Genomic DNA, 23,754 nt, shown 5'->3' with positions numbered 1-23,754 from the left:
AATGTAAAGATGCAATTTTAAATTTTCTATTTTTTGTTATTTATATTGTTTATATTGTATGGGTATTGTGGACATTTTTATCTCTTTTTAATAAAGAGGGTCTTACAACTGTATCATAAAAGTTCAAGAGAGAGATTGCAATTATCAAACTTTAGGGGAGGTTTTAACAATGATAAAAAATTACATGGGAAGTCTATTGAGCGGGTGGAGTGAAGTAACTAGAATTGTGGCTTAGGGGTGCAAATAAGCTCATGTCTAATCGTATTTTGTTGGATTTGGATATCCCCATTTCAGATTTTTGATCAAACCATATTGGATAATAGGATCTGATCTATGATTAGAAATTGAATCGGATTTCCGATCACCCTATATTCCATTCGTGAAGATCCAATTCGATATATGTTATTTATTTGTATAAATATATAATATATATTTATTAATTAATTAATTATTTATAAATATATTATGTATATTGCATTTTTATAAAAAACATATATAGCACATGAAGTTGAAAAGGGATCTCAAAACCTATTGGGCGTCTCTATGAATACATGAAATTGCGTTTTAGTTTTAGCGAGATAACGGATAAGTGCTTAAGTAGTAATCTTGGGCCTCCCTGTGAGTTTTCGTGATTTATATCTGATGTGGCTAGATTTTCTAGAGAGGTGAGTGGATAGATACAATACAAAACCTCCGCCACACAGCTTCACGCCTTCACCACGGTAGAGTGGGCAGGACCTTCTGCAGCGAATGGCGTCAACTTACCCTCTCTTTGCCTGCTCCCTTCCATTCTCGAATCCTCGCGGTCATCGAAGCTCTATCATAAAACCCTGTTTCTTTCTCCCTTCCCTTCCTCCAAAAGGATTCATTTTCACTTCGAGAAGAAACACCGCAAGGCAAATTGGGGTCTATCCGCAGAGTAAGAACAACAAAGGGATCTCAACAACCTCCTCCGCTGTGGCCTTGGGTTCATCCGAGACTGCGGTTGTGGCCGAAGAGAAGCTTCTCAAAGCAAATACCGATGAGGAGAAGATCGTTCTTCCTACCAACGAGTCCTCAGAGAAATTGTTGAGAATTCGACATACGGTAATTAGATGGCTCTATAACTAATTCTCTCTCTTTCCTCTCTCTCTCTCTCTCTCTCTCTCTCTCACACACACACACACACACACACACATTCTTTCTTGTTTTCTTCCCGCTTCTTCTGGAAGACTGTAACTACTAATACTAACAAAGAATTGTAGTTTATTCTATTTCCCTTATACATTTTCCAAAGAGTTTTGATAGATTAAAACAAAATACACTCTAGTAAACCAACCTGGTGCACAAAAATTTTATTTTTTTGAACGTTGACGATTCTTTTAATTTACACTCAAGCTACACAACTGCCTTGCAAGAAAATTTGAATAGTTTTCTACGGTATGATGCTGTATGACGTGGTATTTTGCTAATATAATGCTATTTTGGTTATCGAATTTGTATTACGCATCTGTTTAGTTTGTTTGTTTTTCTTATTGTTATGCTCTGATGGAAAACTTTGCGTTGCATTGCAGTCCGCACATGTAATGGCTATGGCTGTCCAGAAACTCTTCCCAGACGCTAAAGTGACCATTGGACCGTGGATAGAAAATGGGTTCTATTATGACTTTGATATGGAACCATTGACGGACAAAGACCTGAAGAGGATAAAAAAGGAGATGGTGAGAACAACCTAATACTGAACTTCTTTTGATCCTTTCAGTTGTGTAGGAAGGTCATGCATAGCTTGGGCAAATATTCATTAGCTTATGGTTTCAGGGTACAGAATTTATTTCTTAAATCATCTGTAGGATCGCATCATTAGTCGGAATTTACCACTAATAAGAGAAGAAGTCTCCAGAGATGAAGCTAAGAAAAGAATAATGGCAATCAATGAGCCTTACAAAATAGAGATTTTGGAAAGCATTAAGGAAGATCCCATCACCATATACCACATTGGTCAGTCATCTTACTTTGTTTCGCTTTTACTTTCTTTTAGTCTTTCCTTCTCTAGTCCTGCTGTTTTATTATATCAATTCTGTGTATGTTGTTACTTTCTCTTAATGAAAGTTATGTGGTAGCACTAGTGGTAGTGGTAATTGTAGCAATGGAGGCTCATCCAGTTTGTTATGTGTATATAGACATATCTAGGATAGTCTCCACCAAGGCATGAAAATGTCTTTCCATATACGGAGGCAATATGTATCTATTTCTCATGACTTAATCAATGTAAACAAAGCTTGGTATGGTATAGAAGATTTTAGGGTGTAAGGAGCAAATTAACATGGACTTTTGAAAACATTGGCATCATTCATTTGTGACTGTAAATATTGAATTTTACCTTTTGATAGCTAGGTCTAGCTCTAGTAATGGTCTTAAATAGAATTTATTAGATGTTTCACTCTGAAATAAAATAGTCAGCTTGAAGCAACTAGGTAAGTTTGGCTGCTTGCTGCTATCTTGTATTCAAGTTGCTATAAGTTGATCAAGTTTTGACATCTGTGTATAGTGGTCACACATTTTGATGCATAGGTGGTTGAGTCATGAGTAACTAGTGGGCAATATATTAGGTCTCTTAGTTGATTTAGCTAATATCCTTTTGTAGTTTATTAGTAGGAGCCAACATGGTAAGTCATAATGTATTAGGATAGTGCATATAGGAGAGGTGGTCTGTTTCTTGTGAAAGAATAATTCTTATGAGTCATTATATTGGGAGCACTAGAGCTACTCATAGTTATGGTCACTTTGTATTTATATACCTTAATCAAAATGTAATTTATTATCTATGAGGATACGTGGATTGCAGTCTATCTGAATGTCTCGTGGAGTTCAATTGAGACTTCAGAGTCCTACATTCCTCTCTATTTGATCCTAATGTTATCTTTTATCTGAAATCTTATGTAAATTTTTTACAAAGGGAGAAAGAGAAGTAGGATGTTTGATGGTAGAGCAAAGATAAGAGATGACAGTGCAACAATCCTTGCTGATATTGTCCAAAAGGTAACTGTTCTCAAGGCCAAACAAGCACAAAACAATAGCAAGCTTGATCAACTGGAAAGACTTGTTCACAAAGGGAAAGCAGGGATGAATGAGGATTAAGTCTCAGGTTGGATAAGGATTTTTACATCTCAGGTAATGCCACCATTAAACCTTGGATTGTGAAGCTCACCTTTCCTCCTTATGAAGGTGGAGATCCATCAAGGTGGGTCATGGGTGTACAAAGTGGAGCAGTTCCTTGCATATAGCTGAACAGTGGATGAGCATCACTTATTGCAACCTTTCGCCTACAAGGTGAAGAGCTTTGCAGTGGTTAGTGGTATGAGAAGGCACATGTTTACATGCCATGGAGGGAGTTATTAGCAACCTCAAATGACTGGTTTCAGCCAACTAAGCATGAAGATCACACTTGAGCTCTTGCAAAACTCCATTAGATGATGACATTGTGAGATTACGAAGCAGAACTTAAGAAGCTAGCCAGCTATTCTGAAGGATTGATGGATGTGTTCTGGATAAGGTTTGTTTGTGGAGGAATCACAATTCGTATTTTTGCTTTACTTTTAACAGTAAATTCCTAAAAGACTTGAAACCCTATTCTTAAGGCACCTAAAACTAGAAAATAAACTTAAAACTCAAAAATGCCAATATCCCTATTACCCAAAAATTCTGAAATTCACGAGGAATTGGAAAACTAATTCATTTCTCCATGGATTCTTTCCTTGCTTCAATATCTCTATCAATGGGCCTTGGCTAGAAGGGGAGAATGGCAATGGCCAATAATTTGAAGATGCCATGCCATTACTAGTTTGTGTTTGTGGAGCCCACCCCAACCTTAACTTTGAGGGCTACTCTATGGGGAAAGATTGTAGTTTGTGGGCACTAGATGAGATTTCTTAGTTGATTTGGTCAATGGTCAATTGTAGTTTGTCAGTAGTGGGAGTCCACATAGTAAGTCATAGTATGTTGGGTCAGTTAGTATAGGAGAATTGGAGTATGTTAGTTCTGAAAGAATGCTTTTTATGGATTGTGAGTAAGAGTTACTTGTGGTTATGGTCACTTTGCATTTAAGTATCTTATTCAAAACTCAAACTATGAGGAGATACAAATTGCAGTCCAACTGAATTTGTGTAAAGTTAATAAAGTCCTAGTTTCCTTTCCATTTTGAAGCTAATCTTATATTTTATTTAACATCTTACGATAATTGGTTGCTGATGGAGAAAAAGAAGAGACACAATGCTGTTATCCACATGCACTGACATTTTTTTTTATGTGATGAAGTTTATATTTGTTGAAGATTTTGAAGTACTCTTTGTTTGATGCCAACACCTGTTTCAAATGCACACTTGAGTGGAAGGATGACTGCTGTTATCATGTTATTAGTAGGCAAATGCACTAGAGGAAATTTGAATTAATAATTTTTAGTCATATTGCTATGAGGACAGAAAGATGGGGGAATCTTTTCCTTACTTTTCCTCACTGCCAAATGGTTTTGTAGGTGGACATACTCCATTTTTGTACTTGCTGAGGCTGGAGCCAAGTTATGGTGCTCATAAAATTAACAAAGAAACTTATGCATTCAAATAATTTATCTAGCTTACTTAAGGATCATTACTGCATATTTACTTTCTTTAGCTAATTTTTAAGGGTGTAGTGTGTGGTTTCAGGTCTAAATGATAGCATTTAAGTAGTGCTTATTTTGAAGCTTTAATTATTCGGTTATTGATGTATTTTGGGCTTCTTTCATTATATTTTATCCAGGAAATGAATGGTGGGATCTTTGTGCTGGACCTCATGTTGATTCTACCGGCAATGTTAACAAGAAAGCTGTTGAACTTGAATCCGTTGCTGGGGCTTACTGGAGAGGGGATGAAAATAAGCCAATGCTGCAGAGGATCTATGGCACAGCATGGGAATCTGAAGACCAATTAAAAGCATACCTTCACTTTAAAGAAGAGGCAAAACGCCGGGATCACAGGCGTCTTGGTCAAGATCTTGATCTTTTCTCTATACAGGTAAACATGGTTTCAGATTCATTTGAATCTATGCTCTCATACTAGTGTATGTTATTCCAAGGACAGCGTTATTGGTCAACTATTTAATTCAACTAAAATGTGGTGGATTTTATCTTTATGGCTTCTTGGTCATTATCATAATTAATGTTGCCATGTTGTGATAGTTCTAAAACATTCATTAAGCTATACTTATCAAACAGGTGGATCTTTTCCAGCTTGTTTCTAGAGAATAAACACGCGTCCATTCCTTTAAAAAACTAAACTTATTATTGTTTTTATCTTTTTGAGTTTTGTCTTCACAAGACCATTTTCTCTGCAAGCGGCTTTTGAAAATTTACAGGTATACATATACAGAAATTCCATATATTTGTTGAAATTTAGTTTAAAGACCAGGGAGGAACTTATCTCACTCTTAAAGGAACTCAAGCTTCTTGATGGAACTCTTACAGGATGAAGCAGGAGGAGGGTTAGTTTTCTGGCATCCTAAGGGTGCCATAGTTAGGCATATCATAGAAGATTCATGGAAGAGAATACATATACAGCATGGTTATGATCTTCTGTACACTCCACATGTGGCAAGGGCAGATCTCTGGAAGATCAGTGGTCATCTGGACTTCTACAGGGAGAATATGTATGAGCAGATGAACATTGAGGATGAACTCTATCAACTTCGACCCATGAATTGTCCTTACCATATTCTGGTCTACAAAAGAAAGCTGCACTCATACAGAGACTTTCCAATTAGGGTTGCTGAGTTGGGAACTGTATATAGATATGAGCTGTCAGGAAGTTTACATGGCCTATTCCGTGTAAGAGGTTTCACTCAGGTGCATTCTTCTCTCTCTTATTTATATTTTGAAGGTTGATATTTCTTTGAATTCTATATGTTTTTGCATTTCTTATCTAACACTATTACTTTTGTATATCCTGGTGGATGTCTTTAAGGAGAACTTCTTCTAGGTTATTGTAGAGCTTGATTATTTCATAAGGAACTTGCTAGTTGGCAAAGGACTTTTCTTGTGCTTTCCCGATATACATTTGGTATAATTGTACCACCATCAAGACGTCTAGGAAATTCCTAGCAGGAAAAGGTGATTTGATCTGATATTTCCTGGTATTGAACCTATATTGTTCATAAAATGGACTGCATATAGAGTTCTAGATTTATCTATTCATGGTTTTTGGTTTAGAGTCTCTCTGGTGGGACTACTAGTTGCTGGGTCTCAGCCCCATGGGTGTCCACATGTGTTTCGGAGAGTCAAGAAGATGGCTTTTTCCTATCATCCTACTTCTCTTCAATGTTCCATTTTGAAGCTCTAAAATGAGAACAATGGTGGTTATAATAACTTTCAGTCGAGTTGCTTGTATTGAAATCTACATTACCTGGATACAGTATCAGATATGAAATTTCCACTAAATATTTAAGTATCCGGCATTATGTGGCACCCTTGTACATATATCTAGGCATCATAAATTGTAATGCTGTTCTGTTAATGGACCTTTGGTTTTGTTTCTTAGATGACAGGAACTCATGTGTTTGATATACCATGCAGGATGATGCACACATTTTTTGTCTAGAAGATCAGATCAAGGATGAAATCAGGGGTGTCCTGGATCTAACAGAGGAGATCTTACTGCAATTTGGCTTTAACAAGTATGAAGTGAATCTTTCCACAAGACCAGAGAAAGCTGTGGGAGGTGATGATATATGGGAAAAAGCAACAGCTGCTCTTAAAGATGCTTTGGATGATAAGGGTTGGGACTACCAAATAGATGAAGGTGGGGGTGCCTTTTATGGTCCAAAGATTGATCTTAAAATTGAGGATGCTCTCGGAAGAAAGTGGCAGTGCTCAACTGTACAGGCAAGTATACACCAAAGTGAATATAAGCTCTCAGGATCATGTTGTTGAATCCATTTACTCCATTTACTCCATTTATATTTTGAATCATCTCGGAGCAGTGAATACATCAATTAGGCATCAGCCTCAATTTTAGGGTGGGTTAGGTTGAGAGATCAACCTTAGTCTAATTAGATGAGATGTAACTAACCTTTTCCTGACTGGAGCTGGAACTGGAAAAAGAGTTGGCACTTGGCACCTGAACTTAACATCAGTTGTGTCTTGGTTCTGCCAGGGTAGCTACTATTTTGTTGTATTAATAAACATAAAACAGGTATTGTTTTGGTTTAGTTTGGTAACTCAAGGTTTGAACTGAGTCCGGCCTGATTTAAAATCACATGTTTTCCATCCCTAATCCAGTCTGATACATGAAATACTGTTCTAGGCCAACCTAAAATTGTATTGGATGGTTTGTTTCAGGTTGAGCCAGATCTATGTTGCATGCATAATCTCCATAGTTTCCTTTGTTTTGATTTTTTCTGTATAAATTATATAGAGAAATGTGGTTTAATATTATTTTGTCAGCTTGGCTATTTCAAACATCAAATCTTCAACAACTAGTATTGTTTAAACAGAGGCTAACTGACTTTAGCAATGGAAGAAAATTTATAATTTATCAAAAAATGGAAGAAAATTTATAATTCAGATAGGATTGTTCAATGGGTAAAAAAATATTTGAGATACAGATGATTCAAAAATTGGCCCCTATCAATTAGAGATTTTTTTTTACTGTTTCTCATGCTCCTCCATTCTGTGATACTTGTTTAGGATGGAACCATAGGAATAGTTCTCCTATAAAGTAAAAGGAGACTGCAGCACCTTTTTCTAGCCTTGTTAGTCTATTAGTTAAATGACAATAGGCATCTCATCTGCAAGTGGGTGTGGTATGGAGTATGGTGGGGGTGAATGACACCTTCTTTTCTTGCTTATAACTAAAGAGAACAGTCAGTATTGCTAGAAATAGAACCCTGGGCCCTGGACCTGGTTGACTATGATGTTTATTAATTATTACCCTTTGGATATGACATGGCTCCCAACCAATGGATTGGGTTGTTATTGCCTGTGTCAATGTTGTCAAAATTGGACAGGATGTGAAACTGTTTTAGCTACTGAGTCACAGGTCAAACAGAGTCAGACAGTCTGGTTTGACAGCTGGACTTGTTTAAATAAAAACATGAAAAAAACTAAATAAACGGTAAATGGTTCCAAACCATCTTTTAGTGCTCTTTTGCACCAAAGTAAGCTTAAAACAATAAATATTTTTAGCTACAACACCTACTAATAACATGTACTTGGGGTAAACTTTGACGAAATCAACATTTCTAAGAGGTGGGCTGAAAAACCATTTTGGTTGCCAGTTTCTGGTCCAAACAATTCGATCTTTCAGTCTAAATCCAACTCTGACAATGTTGTTATATATCATGGGGACAATTGTCTATTGGGATTTACCATTTTAATTTTCTTTCCATTTTGCTTTCATTCTATCGTTGTATCCTAGGCTCTGTTTATTTGCGATGCAAATTTGAACAGGATATAAATTTTGCATCCAGTTTGGATTTGCATCTGCTTGTTTTAACTATGATTTGCATTCCTACCTGATGCAGAATTTTCGCTTATTTTTTGTCTCATTTGCACTCATTGGCGCTGCAAATTTTGTATCCAAAAAACTGATGCAAAATTTGCACCACCTTCTTCCTACCTTAATTCTCTCTCATTAAAGTGGGGACCACATTATTTACTTATTTTGCTCCTCCCAAACAAACTGCCTTCCTCCTGCCTTCATTCTCTTTCATGTTGTAGGTGTTCAAGACTGCTATCAGTCTTGATCACTAAGAAACTTCAGATTCGAAAAGAAGAGAAAGTGAAGAAGAAAGAGGAGAAAGAGTAGTGAGAGAGCAGTAGAACACAGGCTTTGAAAGGAAGGACAGAATCTCAATATTCTGCCACCGCCACTTCAATTTAATATTTATATGTTATGCTAGTTACATGAAAGGACACATCTGCCCTTGGTGTTTACATCATAACACATAACAATATAAAACTGAAAAGTAAATAACAACTAGAATAACAGAATAACAGAATAACAGATTGACCATCAGCTATGACTAGATACATTCTACCCTACGGACAGAGTGGGACCACAGCTGTGGGGCCCACATCAGTGTTCTCTACACTCCCCCTCAAGTTGGGAGTAAATGTTCATCATTCCCAACTTGGATAAATCCGCTTCTAGCTTCTTTCTTGATACGGCTTTAGTGAGGATGTCTGCTAGTTGCATACTGGATGTGATGTAAGGGAGGCATACTTCTTGAGATGAGACCCTCTCTCATACAAAATGGCGGTCAACTTCAATCGGTTCTGTCATGCTGCACTGGATTATGTGCTATATTAATAGCTGCTTGATTATCACAATACAACATTAGGGGCTTCTCATACTCAATACCCAACTCCTCAAGTAGAGATCTTAGCCATAGGATTTCAGCCACTCTGTTGGCCATGGACCTGTATTTTGCTTCAGCACTAGACCGGGAGACAACACTTTGTTTCTTATTTCTCCAGGAGATAAGGTTTCCTCCCATAAGGGCACAATATCCTGAGGTAGACCTTCTGTCATCAACACTCCTAGCCCAATTGGGATCCGTATAGACCTCCACCTTCATGTGGTTGTTGTTCTTGAACAGTATACCCCTACCCGGGCATCTCTTCAAGTAGGCTAAAATTCTTTCTGCTGCAAGAAGATGTGTGGTTCTAGGAGAATGCATGTACTGACTGACAACACTAACAACATAAGTAATATCTGGCCGAGTGAGGCAGAGATATAGGAGCTTTCCTACCAATCGCTGGAACATAACTTTGTCTTCAAGAAGTTCCCCACTCTCTGCACTAATCCTGTGGTTCCGTTCAATTGGTGTATCTGCAGGCTTGACACCTAACTTTCCAGTTTCTGCCAACAGGTCCAGGACATATTTCCTCAGAGAGATAAAGATCCCCTGTTTGGATCTAGCAACCTCAATACCCAAAAAATACCGAAGTACACCAAGGTCTTTCACCTCAAATTCTTGATGAAGGAGTTGTTTAAGGGACTCAATCTCATGGCTATCATTCCCTGTGACCACAATATCATCAACATATACTACCAATAGTGTCAAGGAGGACTCCACCCTCTTGATGAATAGAGTATGATCTGACTGGGCCTGTACATAACCAAACTTCACAAGGGCTAGTCTGAATCTATCGAACCAAGCCCTAGGTGACTGTTTCAAACCATACAAAGCCTTGTTGAGTCGGCAGACCTTCTTACCTGTTTTTGCATCATAGAATCCAGGAGGCAAACGCATGTAAACCTCTTCCTTCAGATCTCCATTCAGAAAAGCATTTTTCACGTCCATTTGGTATAAAGGCCAAGTGTGACTTGCTGCAAGGGATAATAGGACTCGAATAGTGGTCATCTTGGCTACTGGGGCAAAGGTCTCCAAGTAATCTATGCCATAAGTCTGTGTAAACCCTCTTGCAACTAACCGAGCTTTATACCTCTTAATGGATCCATCTGCATTATGCTTTATAGTAAATACCCATCTGCATCCAACTGGTTTCTTTCCTTTGGGAAGATCAACTACCTCCTAGTTGTTGTTTTTCAACAGGGCATCCATCTCAACCTTCATTGCATCTTTCCATTCCGGGACGGATAGGGTTTCTTGCACTGTTCTTGGAATAGGGACATTGGAAATGGAACTAAGGTAGGACCTGTAGGTAGGAGATAGCGATCATAGGATAAAAAATGGGAAATACAGTGGGCTGTAGATGTGGTACAATGTCATTTCCCTTTATGGATTGCAATCGGAAGGTCAAGGTCATCTGTAGGAGGTGAAATGGCAATAATAGAGGAAATCTCTGTGGGCCCTGGGACTGTAATACCTGGACCTAGAGCTGCAGATGAGATTGGAGCTGGCCTGGACTGCTAATGGTCGGGGTCAACTTGCCTACACCGCCTGTGATAGACCCTCAACTCTTGATCCCTCTGACCACCCTCACCATTGCAACTCCCCCTCAACTCCTGATCCCTCTGAACGCCCTCACCATTGCAGCTCTCATCACCCAATGGAATAGGTAAAGGAACTACCCCACTCTCACTGCTCTCCCCCTGAAGACAAGGACTCAAACCCCTACTCTCACTGCTCTCCCCCCGAGGAGAAACCCGAGGATAATAGGGTGTCTCCTCAAAGAAGGTGACATCCATGGAGACAAACTTCCTCCCTGAGACAGGATCATAGCAGAAATAACCCTTTTGAGTTTGTGCATAACCAATGAAGATGCATTTGGAGGTTTTGGGTTTGAACTTGGAGTGATGGGGTCCGAGAAGCTGAACAAATCAGGTACAACCGAATGTTTTAAGGGGAATAGAAAACAAGTCCTCACGTGGGTGTAGAAGGGAAAAAGGAGATCTCATATCAAGGACTCGGGAAGGAACCCGATTAATAAGATATACCACCGTGAGGATAGCATCACCCCAGAAGCGGATAGGAACATTGGAAGTAAACATGAGACTTCTAGCCACTTCTAAGATGTGCCTATTCTTCCTTTCGGCAACTCCATTCTGCTGAGGTGTATGAGGGCAAGAGCTCTGGTGGATAACCCAATGATGAAGATGATAAGATGTCAATGGTTTAGCAAAGTATTCTTTTGCGTTATCATATCTGAGAACTTTGATCTTGGCATCAAATTGGGTTAGGATCATTTGGTGAAAGTTTTGGGTCAGGGTAGGTACCTCATCTCGTGAGCGCATGAGATAAACCCAAGAAAAACATGTATGGTCATCAACAAATAACAAGAAATATCTGTACCCACCCATGGAAGGGATGTGATAAGGCCCCCAAATTTCAGTATGCACAATATCAAAAAAATTATCACTCCTTTTATTACTCAATAAATAAGACTTTCTACAATGCTTAGCAAACTCACAACTTTCACACTGCAACTGAGACAACTCAATAGACTCAAATAAAGCTGGAAACAGACTCTTTAGAGATCGAAAGGACAAATGGCCTAATTGGTTATGCCAAAGCATAACCGGACTCACACTCTGAGAAACAAAAGACATATTCTCTACTAACTCTTCCCGACGGAACATCTCCCCGAGCAGATAGATCCCATTCGTCTCACGGCCAGTCCCAATCACCTTCTTCATCTCCAAGTCCTAAAAAACACATCGGTCAGGGAAGAAGGTTACTGAGCAGTTCATATGCTTGGTAATACTACTGACTGAAAAAGCTTAGGAACATGCAAGACAGATGACAGGGAGATAGTATCTGATAACTTGATGTCACCCTTCCCAGAAATAGGAACCAGGGAGCCATTACTAATAGGTACTTTATCCCTACCAGAAGACAAATGGTAAGTGGTAAATAGTGAAGGCAAGCTAGTCATGTGATCGGATACACCTGAATCTATTACCCAATAAGGTTCAATAGTACCTGGAGCTGAGGCATGGTAGGTTGAAGCTCGAATACTTGGATGTGCAAAGGCATATGTGGCAGGGGCTGATGGTGACTGCAGTGGCTGAGCTGAATTTCCAACTTCCTTTTCTAATTGTATTAGGGCAGCCTGAACTGTAGCTAAGGTCTCTAAAGATGTTCCTTTTGTGCCAGATGAGGATGTTGAATCAGTGTTCACGGCCACATGAGCAGTGCCCTTCTTGCTTCTCAACTTCGCAGGAACCTAGTGAGGATGCAGTTTCTGACATGTTTCTTTTGTATGTTTGGGCTTCTTACAATGTTCACATACGACATCCTTCTTGTCTTCCTTCCTCCTTTCCTTCTCTGAATCACCCCCTGATTTGGGTGCGACCGCTACAAGGGCTGGTGTGGGGGGCTGAGGTTGCATCATAACTTTCCTTCTGGTCTCTTCACTGTGTACGAATGAGTATGCCTGAGAGAGAGTCACACTGTCTCTAGTCAAAATCTGTTGCCGCACAGTATCATACTCTGAATTTAGGCCTGTTAGAAACTCAAATACCCGGTTTGTCTCAACCTGCTTTCTATATATCTGTGCATCTTTGGGACTCTCCCACTCAAGAGTCTCTAGGTGATCAATCTCACGCCACAGGGACTGCAAGGTAGAGAAATATACTGAAACCGGTCTCTTTCATTGTTTAAGATTTTTCACTTCACATTTCAATTCATATGCTTTGGCAACTAAGGGGTTGGGAATAAGTTTCTTTCATAACATCCCATATCTCCTTAGCTGTCTTTGCCCACAAGTAATTTCGGCTAATATGAGACTGCATAGAGTTACACAGCCATGTCATAACCAAGTAGTTTTCTTGGATCCACTTGGTATATGTAGGGTCTCCCTTGGGGGGTTATTTCATATCTCCTAAGAGGTACCCTAATTTACCTCTTCCCCCAATAGCCATCACGGCTGATTGGGCCCATTCCAAATAGTTTGATCCATCAAACTTTACGGTTGTAATCTGACCACCCATCTCAGAAACACTACCATAACTGATGTTCCCAAAGCTGCCTTCTACCTGATTTTTAAACTCCATTTCTGTCAAGTCTCAAAACAGCACTTGGATTACTAATCACAATAAAAAAACAATATAGACCTGATCTGTATTCACAGTGTATGTGCACAAAACTGGGATAACTCTGATATGAAACCAACTAGCCAACACAACAGTAGCTGTCTGTAGCGCTCTAACCCCTTAAGAGAGTTCGAAAACCCCAAAAGACTCTGAAAAACAACTTAGAAATAGGTCTGATATGCTTGGCAGAGTTAGGGTTTTAATTAGTCCTTAAAGTGAACAATTCGGTTGCACAATCCAATCAGTACCGTATAGATAGACTTGCAGTAGGGTTAATAAGAAAGCCTAGAGTCTGATCAATGCTAACAATAAACTTGAGGACAGCTCTAGGTAGATCACAAGGTTCAGTCTAACACTAGGGCTTGCCGCAAGATCACTTTCAAACCCTAGAGCAGAGAGAAACAAAGTTGAGATAGTTCGGCCCAACAGTAGGGTTTGCTATAAAACCCTAGTGAATTGAAGAGAGAAAACCCTAGAATGGTTCGGCCTCCCTCTCCAGATAGGTCCAACCTATCTTCTCTGATAGAACTTCTCTTAGAAAATAAATAACTTACAAGGAAAAAATGTTCACTGCCTTCTAAGGTTACTCGAACCCTAGTCTTCTCTGATCCTTCTTGACCACCAACACTCTGCAACCCTAACAAGATTCCAACAGCTGCTAGCACTTCTGACGATCTCCAAGAATCAGTCTGCGAACTCCTCCTTTTCAGCTTCCAGTCCTAGGAGATTCTCATGTGGTTGGCTGGTATTAGACTCACATGAGAAACCCTAGCTTGGCTCTGATACCATGTAGGTGTTCAAGACTGCTATCAGTCTTGATCACTAAGAAACTTCAGATTCGAAAAGAAGAGAAAGTGAAGAAGAAAGAGGAGAAAGAGTAGTGAGAGAGCAGTAGAACACAGACTTTGAAAGGAAGGACAAAATCTCAATATTCTGCTGCTGCCACTTCAATTTAATATTTATATGTTATGCTAGATACATGAAAGGACACATCTGCCCTTGGTGTTTACATCATAACACATATCAATATAAAACTGAAAAGTAAATAACAACTAGAATAACAGAATAACAGATTGACCATCAGCTATGACTAGATACATTCTACCCTACGGACGGAGTGGGACCACAGCTGTGGGGCCCACATCAGTGTTCTCTACACATGTAAAGTAGGAACCATATCATTTTACTACTTTTCATTTTGCTCCTCACAAACAAACAAAACAAAATCAGGCCTGAAGCAAAAGTAATCCAGAATTTACACTCAGCCTAGTGTCTTGAAAGCAAGAGACATAAGAAAAGTACAAGGTCTTCTATCCCCTAGGGTGCAAGGTGTAAGGTGAGGTGTGTGCCTGGAGGCCCTGGACAATGTAAGGCATTAATTTTTGAAAAAATTCCAAAAGACATTAATTCATAACAATTTGGAAATTTTAATTTTAAAATAAATTAAATGTTATAAAATTGTATTGGCTCAAGTGAAAATAAATAAGCATAACATATAAGGCAAATTCAAAGTGGAAGTGAAAGCAAACTGATGTGGATTGTACCAAGGTGCTTTAAATACTTGACAATTCAAGCATGTGAAACTCTCAATATCTTTGTCTATCTTCTAGTTGCATTAACTAAAGTACCTAGTGTGATGTTAGACATTTTGCATCCTAGTCCTAGGAGGGTGGAGCCTTTATGGAGATGAAGGGTCCACGGGCCCAAATAAGCGCATGTGGGGATTTGGACTTGGGAGGCAGTAACCCTGTAACCCTTACCTGAATTCATTCTATTATAGTTGTAAATTGTAATTTGTTCTAAGAGGTTGTGTTTCTGGTTGCAACTCATTCTATCTGAGGGTTAGGGATCAGAGATCAGTTGCATTTTTGTTGCTTCTTTAGTGGGTTGCATTTTTGAAACCCCACGATCAGTTCTTGCTCCCAGAATTATTCTGTAACCGTTGTTGGTTCTTCGACAACTACATTATTCTGAATTTGGTTCCTAGGTGATTCTTGTCGACTGAGGAGTGTTTCTTGGAAGTTATTAGTAATCTGAAATTGGTTTCTGGGTGATACTTCTTGACTGAGGAGTGATTCTTGGTGGGTGGTGATTCTCGGCTGTGAGTGGTTTCTGAATCAGCTGAGTCCTTTTTTGCATAAAAGGAAGTTTCTTTTGTATAAAAGGAGTTCAAGCCTTTTTTGTTTGAAGTAGTGACTGTTAATATCTTCTTTAAAATAGACAAGGTTGGAAGTGAATTAAAGACTCAAGGGGAGGTTTTTTGGGGGCTGGAATGACTGAAAGTTCTTTTCAAATTACAACTGTTATATTCGATGGAACAACCGAACAAATTACTTGGAGTGGGCCCAATCAACCATGATGGCTATTGGAGGTAGAGGCAAATTAGGCTATGTGACTGGGGATATAAAGAAACCAGCCAAGGAAGATATATCACATGCCAAGTGGGTTCAAGAGAACTATTTGGTGATGACATGGCTGTACAATTCAATGCAGCCCCACATTAGCCGAAATTATTTATGGGCAAAAACAGCCAAGGAAATTTGGGATAATATGAAAGAGACCTACTCCCAATCCCTTAATGTTGCCAGGGCTTATGAATTGAAGTGTGAAGTGAATAATCTCAAGTAGGGGGAGAAGCCAGTCTCCATTTATTTTGCCACTTTGAAATCTCTGTGGCATGAAATTGACCATTCGGAAACCATTGAATGGGAGAGTTAGAGAGGTGCAACTACTTATAGCAAGCTGACTGAAACAAATAGAGTTTTTGAGTTCCTAGTAGGTCTAAATTCAGAATTTGACATAGTAAGACAGCAACTACTTACCAGTGAGAGTGTGATATTGTCTCAGGCCTATTCACTAGTGCACAGTGAAGAGAGTAGGAGAAAGGTGATGTTACAGTTTCAACCCATGGAATCAGCCCTAGCAGTAACAAAACAGAAATTTGGGAGAGATCAGGAAAAGGAAACAAAGAAGGAAGATAAAAAGGAGATATTTTGTGATCATAGTTGTCAAAGTGACGCCTAGGCAACAAGGCGCCCTTGGAGGCTCGCCTTGCTCAGTCGCCTAGTAGTTTTGTGCACTGGGTTATAAAATACTTTTATATTTTTAATTTTTTGACATTATAATTATAAAATAGACATTATTAAACTAGAACATTCATTTTATGTGTTTATATACTAATTTCTTTTTATTATCTTCTTATTTTCTTAGGGTTTAATCAATGCAACATTGCTAATTGTTGTATTGAACCCATGGTTCACAGTATTGATACACCTTTGTGTATTGGCAAATGTGTATTGGTACTTATAACGATACTCCCCCTATATTTTTTTATTTCTTTGGTTTCCAATTAAAAAATGGGTCCCCAAAAACACCTGTAAACAAGTATCGGGACCCCAAAGATACAATACAATACACCCGATATGGGGCGTATCGTATCGAAAATTTGATCCTTGATTGAACCCTCAAAAATTTCAAAACATGAACCTATAAGCAAAGGAAGAATTTAAAATTTTGTCTAATCAACACATTTTCTTCTTCCACCTTTTCTTTTCTTCTTTCCTATAACAAAAGTAGGGGTTCAGCCCCTATATTTTTTGAATTTTCTTTACTTTGTTCTTTTTCTTCTCATAAAATGTTGATTTTCTAGACTTAAACATGAAACTTATACTTTTCTTATGAAAATTATGAATAATTATTAAGGAAAGATGGTTATGGAACCTAGGGAACTACCCTAGGATATATGGTTTTACTTAAAAAAATTCATTGCCTAGGCGCCCCCCCTGTCGCCTAGCCTCGCCTTGGTGCCTTGAAAACTATGTTTGTGATCATTGTAAGATGCCGAAACATACTAGGGGCACTTGTTGGAAGTTGCACTCTCAACTTGTTCTAGCTAGACTCAGAAATAAGAAGGGAAATGCTAATGTGGTAGTCACCATTGACAATGCATCGTCTTCCAATACAAGAACCACATCTCTAGATGTCTTAGTTGCTGTCTGGGCCGCCTTGACACAATTAGAGAATGAAGCTGGTATTTCTGGTCATCATCTCAGCCTTCAATTGTTACTCCTGCCAATCCAACTTCAGCTTTTGCTTCCTCAGGTACAAGAGCTACAACAAATCATACTTCAACTCCAGGTAATACTAGACCCTTCTAGGTAATAGATTCAGTTGCTTTTGACCATATGACTAGTTTATCCACCTTGTTTACCACCTATTGTTTATCCTCTAGCAAAGACAAAGTATGTATTGCTGATGGCTCTCTTGTACCTATTTTTGGCAAGGGAGACATCAGTCTATTTGATGCCATCTCCTTGTCCTCGGTTTTGCATGTCCCTAAGCTTAGTGCTAACTTGCTTTCAGTTAGTAGTATTACTAGGAATCAAAATTGTCCAATGACCTTTCTTCATGACCGTTGTGTTTTTTAGGATCTGGAAACGAGGAAAGTGATTGGGATTGGCCGCGAGACGAATGGAGTCTACCTGCTTGAGCATCCACAGGGGAAGGAGAGCGAAGTTGGGAGATTGTTTGTTTCTCAGTCTTTGGGTCAGATTATGCTTTGGCATAACAAATTAAGTCATTTGTCTTTTGGGTCTTTGAAGAGTCTGTTTCCAAATTTGTTTGAGTCAGTCCAAGTGTCTAGTTTGAGATGTGAAAGCTGTGAACTTGCAAAACATTGTAGATGTTTGGGGGCCATATCATATTCCTGCTAGGGGGGGGTACATATACTTATTGTTATTTGTTGATAATTATACCTGTTTCTCGTGGGTTTACCTTATGCACTCTCGAGATGAGGCCCCTTCTTTGACCCAAGCTTTCCATTAGATGATATTGACCCAATTTGAAATCAAGATCAAAATGCTCAGATTTGATAATGCCAAGGAGTACTTTGCAAAACCCTTGGCATCATATCTCCTAGATCATGGAGTTATTCATTAGAGCACTTGTCCTCGTACACCTCAACAGAATGGGGTTGCTAAGAGAAAAAACATACATATTTTGGAAGTACCCAGAAGCATCATCTTCAACTCTAATGTTCTCGTATGCTTCTGGGGGGATGCAACCCATACTGTTGTTTACCTTATTAACCGAATTTCTTCACGGGTTCTAGACATGAAAACACCATTCAACCTTCTGTATCCAGACAAGGACTTGTTCCCTATTTCCCTTAAAACCTTTGGGTGTACTTGTTTTGTTCAATTCCTTAGACTTCATTGCTCCAAATTTGATCACAAAGCTACTAAATGTATTTTCCTTGGGTAAGCACAATATCAAAAGGGGTATTGCTGTTATGAGCCTGTTTCGGGAAGGCGTTTTGTATCCATGGATGTCACATTTTTTAAGGATATGCCCTACTATCATAGGGCTTTTCCTTGGGGGGAGAGTTGTGAGGAAGGGATTTCAGCCCCAGAAGTTCCATTACCTATCCCAGTTATTGAGGGGGAGTGTCGTGAAGAGGGTTGTCAGAAGTGTAGGGAGTTGAGAGTGTATCAAAGACAGTGGTGGAGGCAGGTTGATTCTCGTCCTTAGCAGTCCAGGATGATCCCAACACCTTGTACAACTTCAAATCCAGGCACTACACCCACTATTGAGCTCACTGTTGCAGATACTTTGCCAAACACTGTTGAGCCTCAGCCTCCTCCTTCAGATGACCTTGATCTCCTAATTGCAATTCGTAAAGGGAAGTGTCGTTGTACTTCATCTACTGCTCATTGTATCTCCTAGTTTTTCTCTTATGATCGTCTCTCAGAATCCTATAGATCATTCCTGGCATCTATTGCCACCATTCTTATACCCAGAACAGTGCAAGAAGCTCTTTTGATAACTGAGTGGAAGGAAGCGATGAAAGTAGAGATGGATGCACTTGTTAAGAACAATACATGGGAACTAGTTGACCAGCCTGAGAGGAGGAAAACTGTTGGATGCAGATGGATGTTTGTAATGAAATATAATGCTGATGGTTCTGTAGAGAGATATAAGGCCAGATTGGTTGCAAAGGGCTTAACACAAACTTATGGCATAAACTATATGGAAACCTTTGCACCACACCAGTTGCCAAGATGAACACTATCAGAGTCCTACTATCTATGGGTGCAAACTTCTCTTGGCCACTGTTTTAAATGGATGTCGAGAATGCTTTTCTAAACGGAGATTTGCAGGAGGAGGTGTACATGGAGTTACCCCCCGACTTTTACAGTACAGAAGCGGAAAAGAAAGTTTGTCGACTAAAGAAGGCTTTATATGGGCTGAAACAATCTCCAAGAGCTTGGTTTGATAGGTTTAGACTAGCCTTGGAAAAGTTCGGTTACATGCAGGCTCAATCAGATCACACTCTCTTTTTTAAGAAGACAGACTCCTTGACCTTAGTTGTTATGTGGGTGACATTGTGGTGATGGAGAGTGATATTAGTGAGATAGACTCTCTTAAGCAGGATCTTCACAAAGAATTTGAAGTGAAGGACTTGGGAGAACTGTGCCATTTCCTGGGAATTGAGGTAGCTCGATCTAAGCATGGCATTTTTATCTCTAAAAAAAAGTATGTCCTTGACTTATTGGAAGAAACTGGAAAGTAAGGAGTAAAGCTTGCTGACACACCCATTGAGTTGAACCATAAAATAAGTGCAGAAGGTGGAGAACCTCTTGAGAACAGGGCTATATATCAAAGGTTGGTTGGGAAACTTATTTATCTCTGCCTAACACGACCAGGCATTTCATATGTTGTCAGTGTTGTTAGTCAGTACATGCATTCTCCTAGGATCACTCACCTTCTTGCGGTGGAAAGGATACTTGCTTACTTGAAGAGATGCTCAGGGAGAGGCATACTTTTCAAAAATAGTGGTCACATGAAGATAGATGTGTATACAGATGCTGATTGGGCTAGATCCATTGATGACAGAAGATCTCTACCTTTAGGTATTGTGCATTTGTAGGCTTAGGGCTGAAATACTTGTCGTGTTGGAAGGAGTTCAAAGAGCCAAGGAAATGAATATAAGAAAACTCTTCATTGAAGGGGATTCAGAGGTGGTGGTAGGGTGGCTGAATAAAGAAAATAGCAATTTATGGATGTACAGTAATGAGAGGAGAAAGTTTAGGTGGCTGGTTCAGGAGATGGAAGTTAAGGTCAGTTGGGTGAATAGGTTAGCTAACTCCTTTGCGGATGGATTAGCTAAGCAAGGAGTCGTGAGGGAATCAATGTTTTGGGCACAAGTGTAATTTTTTCTTTTTGTTCTTGGGAGTGTTTGCTCCCTTTGGAAGATAAGAAAGTTTATCTTCCTCTCTGTAATTCTTTTGTGATTAAGTAATGAAATGTTGTTATTGATAAAAAAAAAGTTGTGCATTTGTAGGGGGAACCTTGTTTCTTGGAGAAGCAAGAAACAAAATGTTATTGCTCGCTCCAGTGTTGAAGCTGAATACAGGTCTATGGCCAATGGTGTTGTAGAAGTGTTATGGCTGAGTTCTTTGTTGGATGAACTTGGGATTGACTATGAGAAACCTCTGATGCTGTATTGTGATAATTAAGCAATAATAACATTGCCCACAACCCAATACAACATGACAGGACTAAACATATCGAGGTGGACAGACATTTTATCCAAGAGCGAGTTGCATCTCAAGAGGTGTGTCTTCCCTATGTTACCTCAGACATGCAGCTAGCTGATCTCTTTACTAAAGCAGTCACAAAAATCAGGTTGGAGACAAATTTACGCAAGTTGGCTATGCCAAATATCTACCCCCAACTTGAGAGGGAGTGTAGAGATAGCTGATAGGCTATTAGTGTGTGTAGGGTTCCAACCCCACATTTTATATTTGCTGTTTATCTATTTATTTTTCAGTTATGGTAGTTGGGCCGGTTGGGGCTTGTTTGTTTTCTTTTATTTTTTAAGTAAGGGTATTAAGGTAACTATAGTCATTGTAAAGATCACAATATAAATAAGATTTAGTGGGCGACTAGAGTAGGGGTATTAAGGTAACTATAGTCATTCTATTCGTGACCTTTCTTTCTTCAATTTTCTACTGAATTGAATCAGAAAACCACTATTTTCTGATTTAATCTTTTCCAAGTGAAATTTTGCTATTTTGAGATCCTATCCACAACAGTTACGGCTTCATGTATTAAAAAATCCTTTGCTTTTTTTTTTCCTTCAAATCATGTCAGTAACAACAGAATTTATTGCTTTCAAAAAAATATAATTACAATGTTAAGTGCCATGTACTTCATCAAAGTTAGCCTTGGTTAACTAATCCCTTGCATATTCTTATGGGTACAATTGCCCAAAACAGTTTCTCTTTAGGTACTCCAGAGTCCAGATTTTGCCAGCCTATCAGCAAGGTTGTTTCTGTTTTTGGCCTAACAAATAATTGTCCGAGTCTCCTATTTGCAAGTTCCTGATGTCGAGTGCTTTAGCCAGCATCAGTCCATGCAACAATGCCCATAATTCTTTGTTAAAATTGTTTATTCCAACTGGTCCTGAAAATAGTGCCCGAGTATAGTTCTCCCCAATTATAAAGTTAATAGATCATTATTAGTTTATAAGCACCAATAAAAGGTAATTTAAAAGTTAATAGACCATTATAGAGGCGGGAAACATATAAAAAATGTACAAGAGGATACAAGATGGTTTTAAATAGAGCGGATTGGTGAAACAGGATTCATGTAGCCGATCCCTAGGTGTGCCTTTAAAACACTTGCATTCCCATGCATCTACATATTCTACACCAGTGCAAGGGAAGTTTGCACTGTAAATGGAAGCCTAGGGAGAGATTTGCATGACCATGCTGTTCGGATACTGATACAGATACTTCTCTGACAATGGCATTTCCAAGATGCAAATACTGTTCAGATACAGTGATACAGATACTTGTGTGACAATTTTAAACTATATTTCTTTTCTTTTGACAGTGAGGGTATTGATATTGATGACTTCAATTAAAGTTGACGTATGACATTTCCAAGAAAAAAAGAGGAAAAAGAAAAAGTTGACATATGAACCGTTTTTCGTTTTTAGCCCTTCTCTGTGTAAATGGCTACTCTCTTGTTCTTTTTATAATATTTTAGAAATATGAACCTGCATCTCATTGCATGCTTAGAAAGAGGCTCTTCCCTTCTACATGACATTGGGCTGGAAGTTGTTACCTTTTAGATGGGAAGTGGCACGACATATGTCCTTCAGACTTGAACTTCCATGTTCTAAGTAATTATAAATGTAGGTTAGGTTAATCACAAGGGGGCCATCTATTGGAGTAATAATTTTCGTTTGGCTTCTGAAACAGGTTGACTTCAATTTACCTCAGCGTTTTGACATAACCTATGTTGATTCAAATACGGAGAAGAAGCGGCCGATCATGATTCATAGAGCAGTACTTGGATCTTTAGAGCGGTTTTTTGGTATTCTCATAGAGCATTATGCAGGTGATTTTCCAGTATGGCTTTCTCCAATCCAAGCTCGTGTTTTACCAGTCACTGACACACAGGTATATAGATCTTCCTTGATTTTGAATGTTTAGCTTCTTGGCACATTGTTATTTCAAGATGTACATGTGAGCTGGTGCTAATAGATTTCCCTTACAAGTGACGTATCGGGATTCATGTAGCTGACCCCATATAGTTGGCATGAGGGTTGGATGATGATGATGTTTTTGTTTTCCTTTTGCAGCTTGAATATTGTCATGAGGTGACTAAAAAGTTAAAAGGAAATGGTATCCGAGCTGAAGTTTGTCATGGTGAGCGCCTACCAAAGCTTATTAGAAATGCAGAGAAACAGAAGATTCCATTAATGGCTATTGTGGGACCCAAAGAAGTTGAAACACAAACGGTTACAGTTAGATCTAGGTTTGGAGGGGAGCTTGGGACCATAAGTGTGGATGAATTTATCAGCAGAATTAAGTCTGCTACGGAGGACAGAAAATCATTTTAGAGCAAATCTTTTATTGGAAATGCAATGTTGCAAGTCTCCAGGAGTCTAGATGCTGTTTATTCTATGTATTTATGGTGTTGTAGACAGATGGAAAAATAAAACAAAATTACAGCTGAAAGGAACAAAAAGAATCAATTTTCTACTTGCAGAATATAAATGCTCTTTCAGATGTTTACAGACTATCTAATGCAAGTGCATTGTATTATTGTATGCAACCTTGCATTTTGGTCCTTTCCTCGTTTTTTCTGAACAATCCAATCTAACAGGCCCCGAAGAAGAAATATGTGACCAAACAAAGTACTGTGTGATGCATAGCTGAATTACTTTTGCTAA

The 23,754-nt window shown here is 38.9% G+C and overlaps 1 protein-coding gene across 1 annotated transcript; it reads left to right on the top strand.

Annotated features, from left to right (window-relative positions):
- Positions 1–633: 633 nt before the first annotated feature.
- EMB2761 (threonyl-tRNA synthetase, putative / threonine-tRNA ligase) lies at positions 634–23,603 on the top strand. The gene is made up of 8 exons (XM_088954402.1): positions 634–1,086; positions 1,554–1,700; positions 1,830–1,977; positions 4,774–5,027; positions 5,477–5,854; positions 6,581–6,889; positions 22,778–22,978; positions 23,161–23,603. The coding sequence occupies exons 1-8, from the start codon at positions 751–753 to the stop codon at positions 23,419–23,421; spliced, it is 2,034 nt and encodes a 677-aa protein (XP_088810528.1). The 5' UTR covers positions 634–750; the 3' UTR covers positions 23,422–23,603.
- The last annotated feature ends 151 nt before the right edge of the window (positions 23,604–23,754 follow it).

Source organism: Nelumbo lutea, chromosome 1 (genome assembly GCF_056320005.1).
Source record: "Nelumbo lutea isolate HS-2025 chromosome 1, American lotus-T2T, whole genome shotgun sequence".
NCBI classification, from domain to species: domain Eukaryota; kingdom Viridiplantae; phylum Streptophyta; class Magnoliopsida; order Proteales; family Nelumbonaceae; genus Nelumbo; species Nelumbo lutea.
This window is presented reverse-complemented; position numbering and strand designations above follow the sequence as displayed.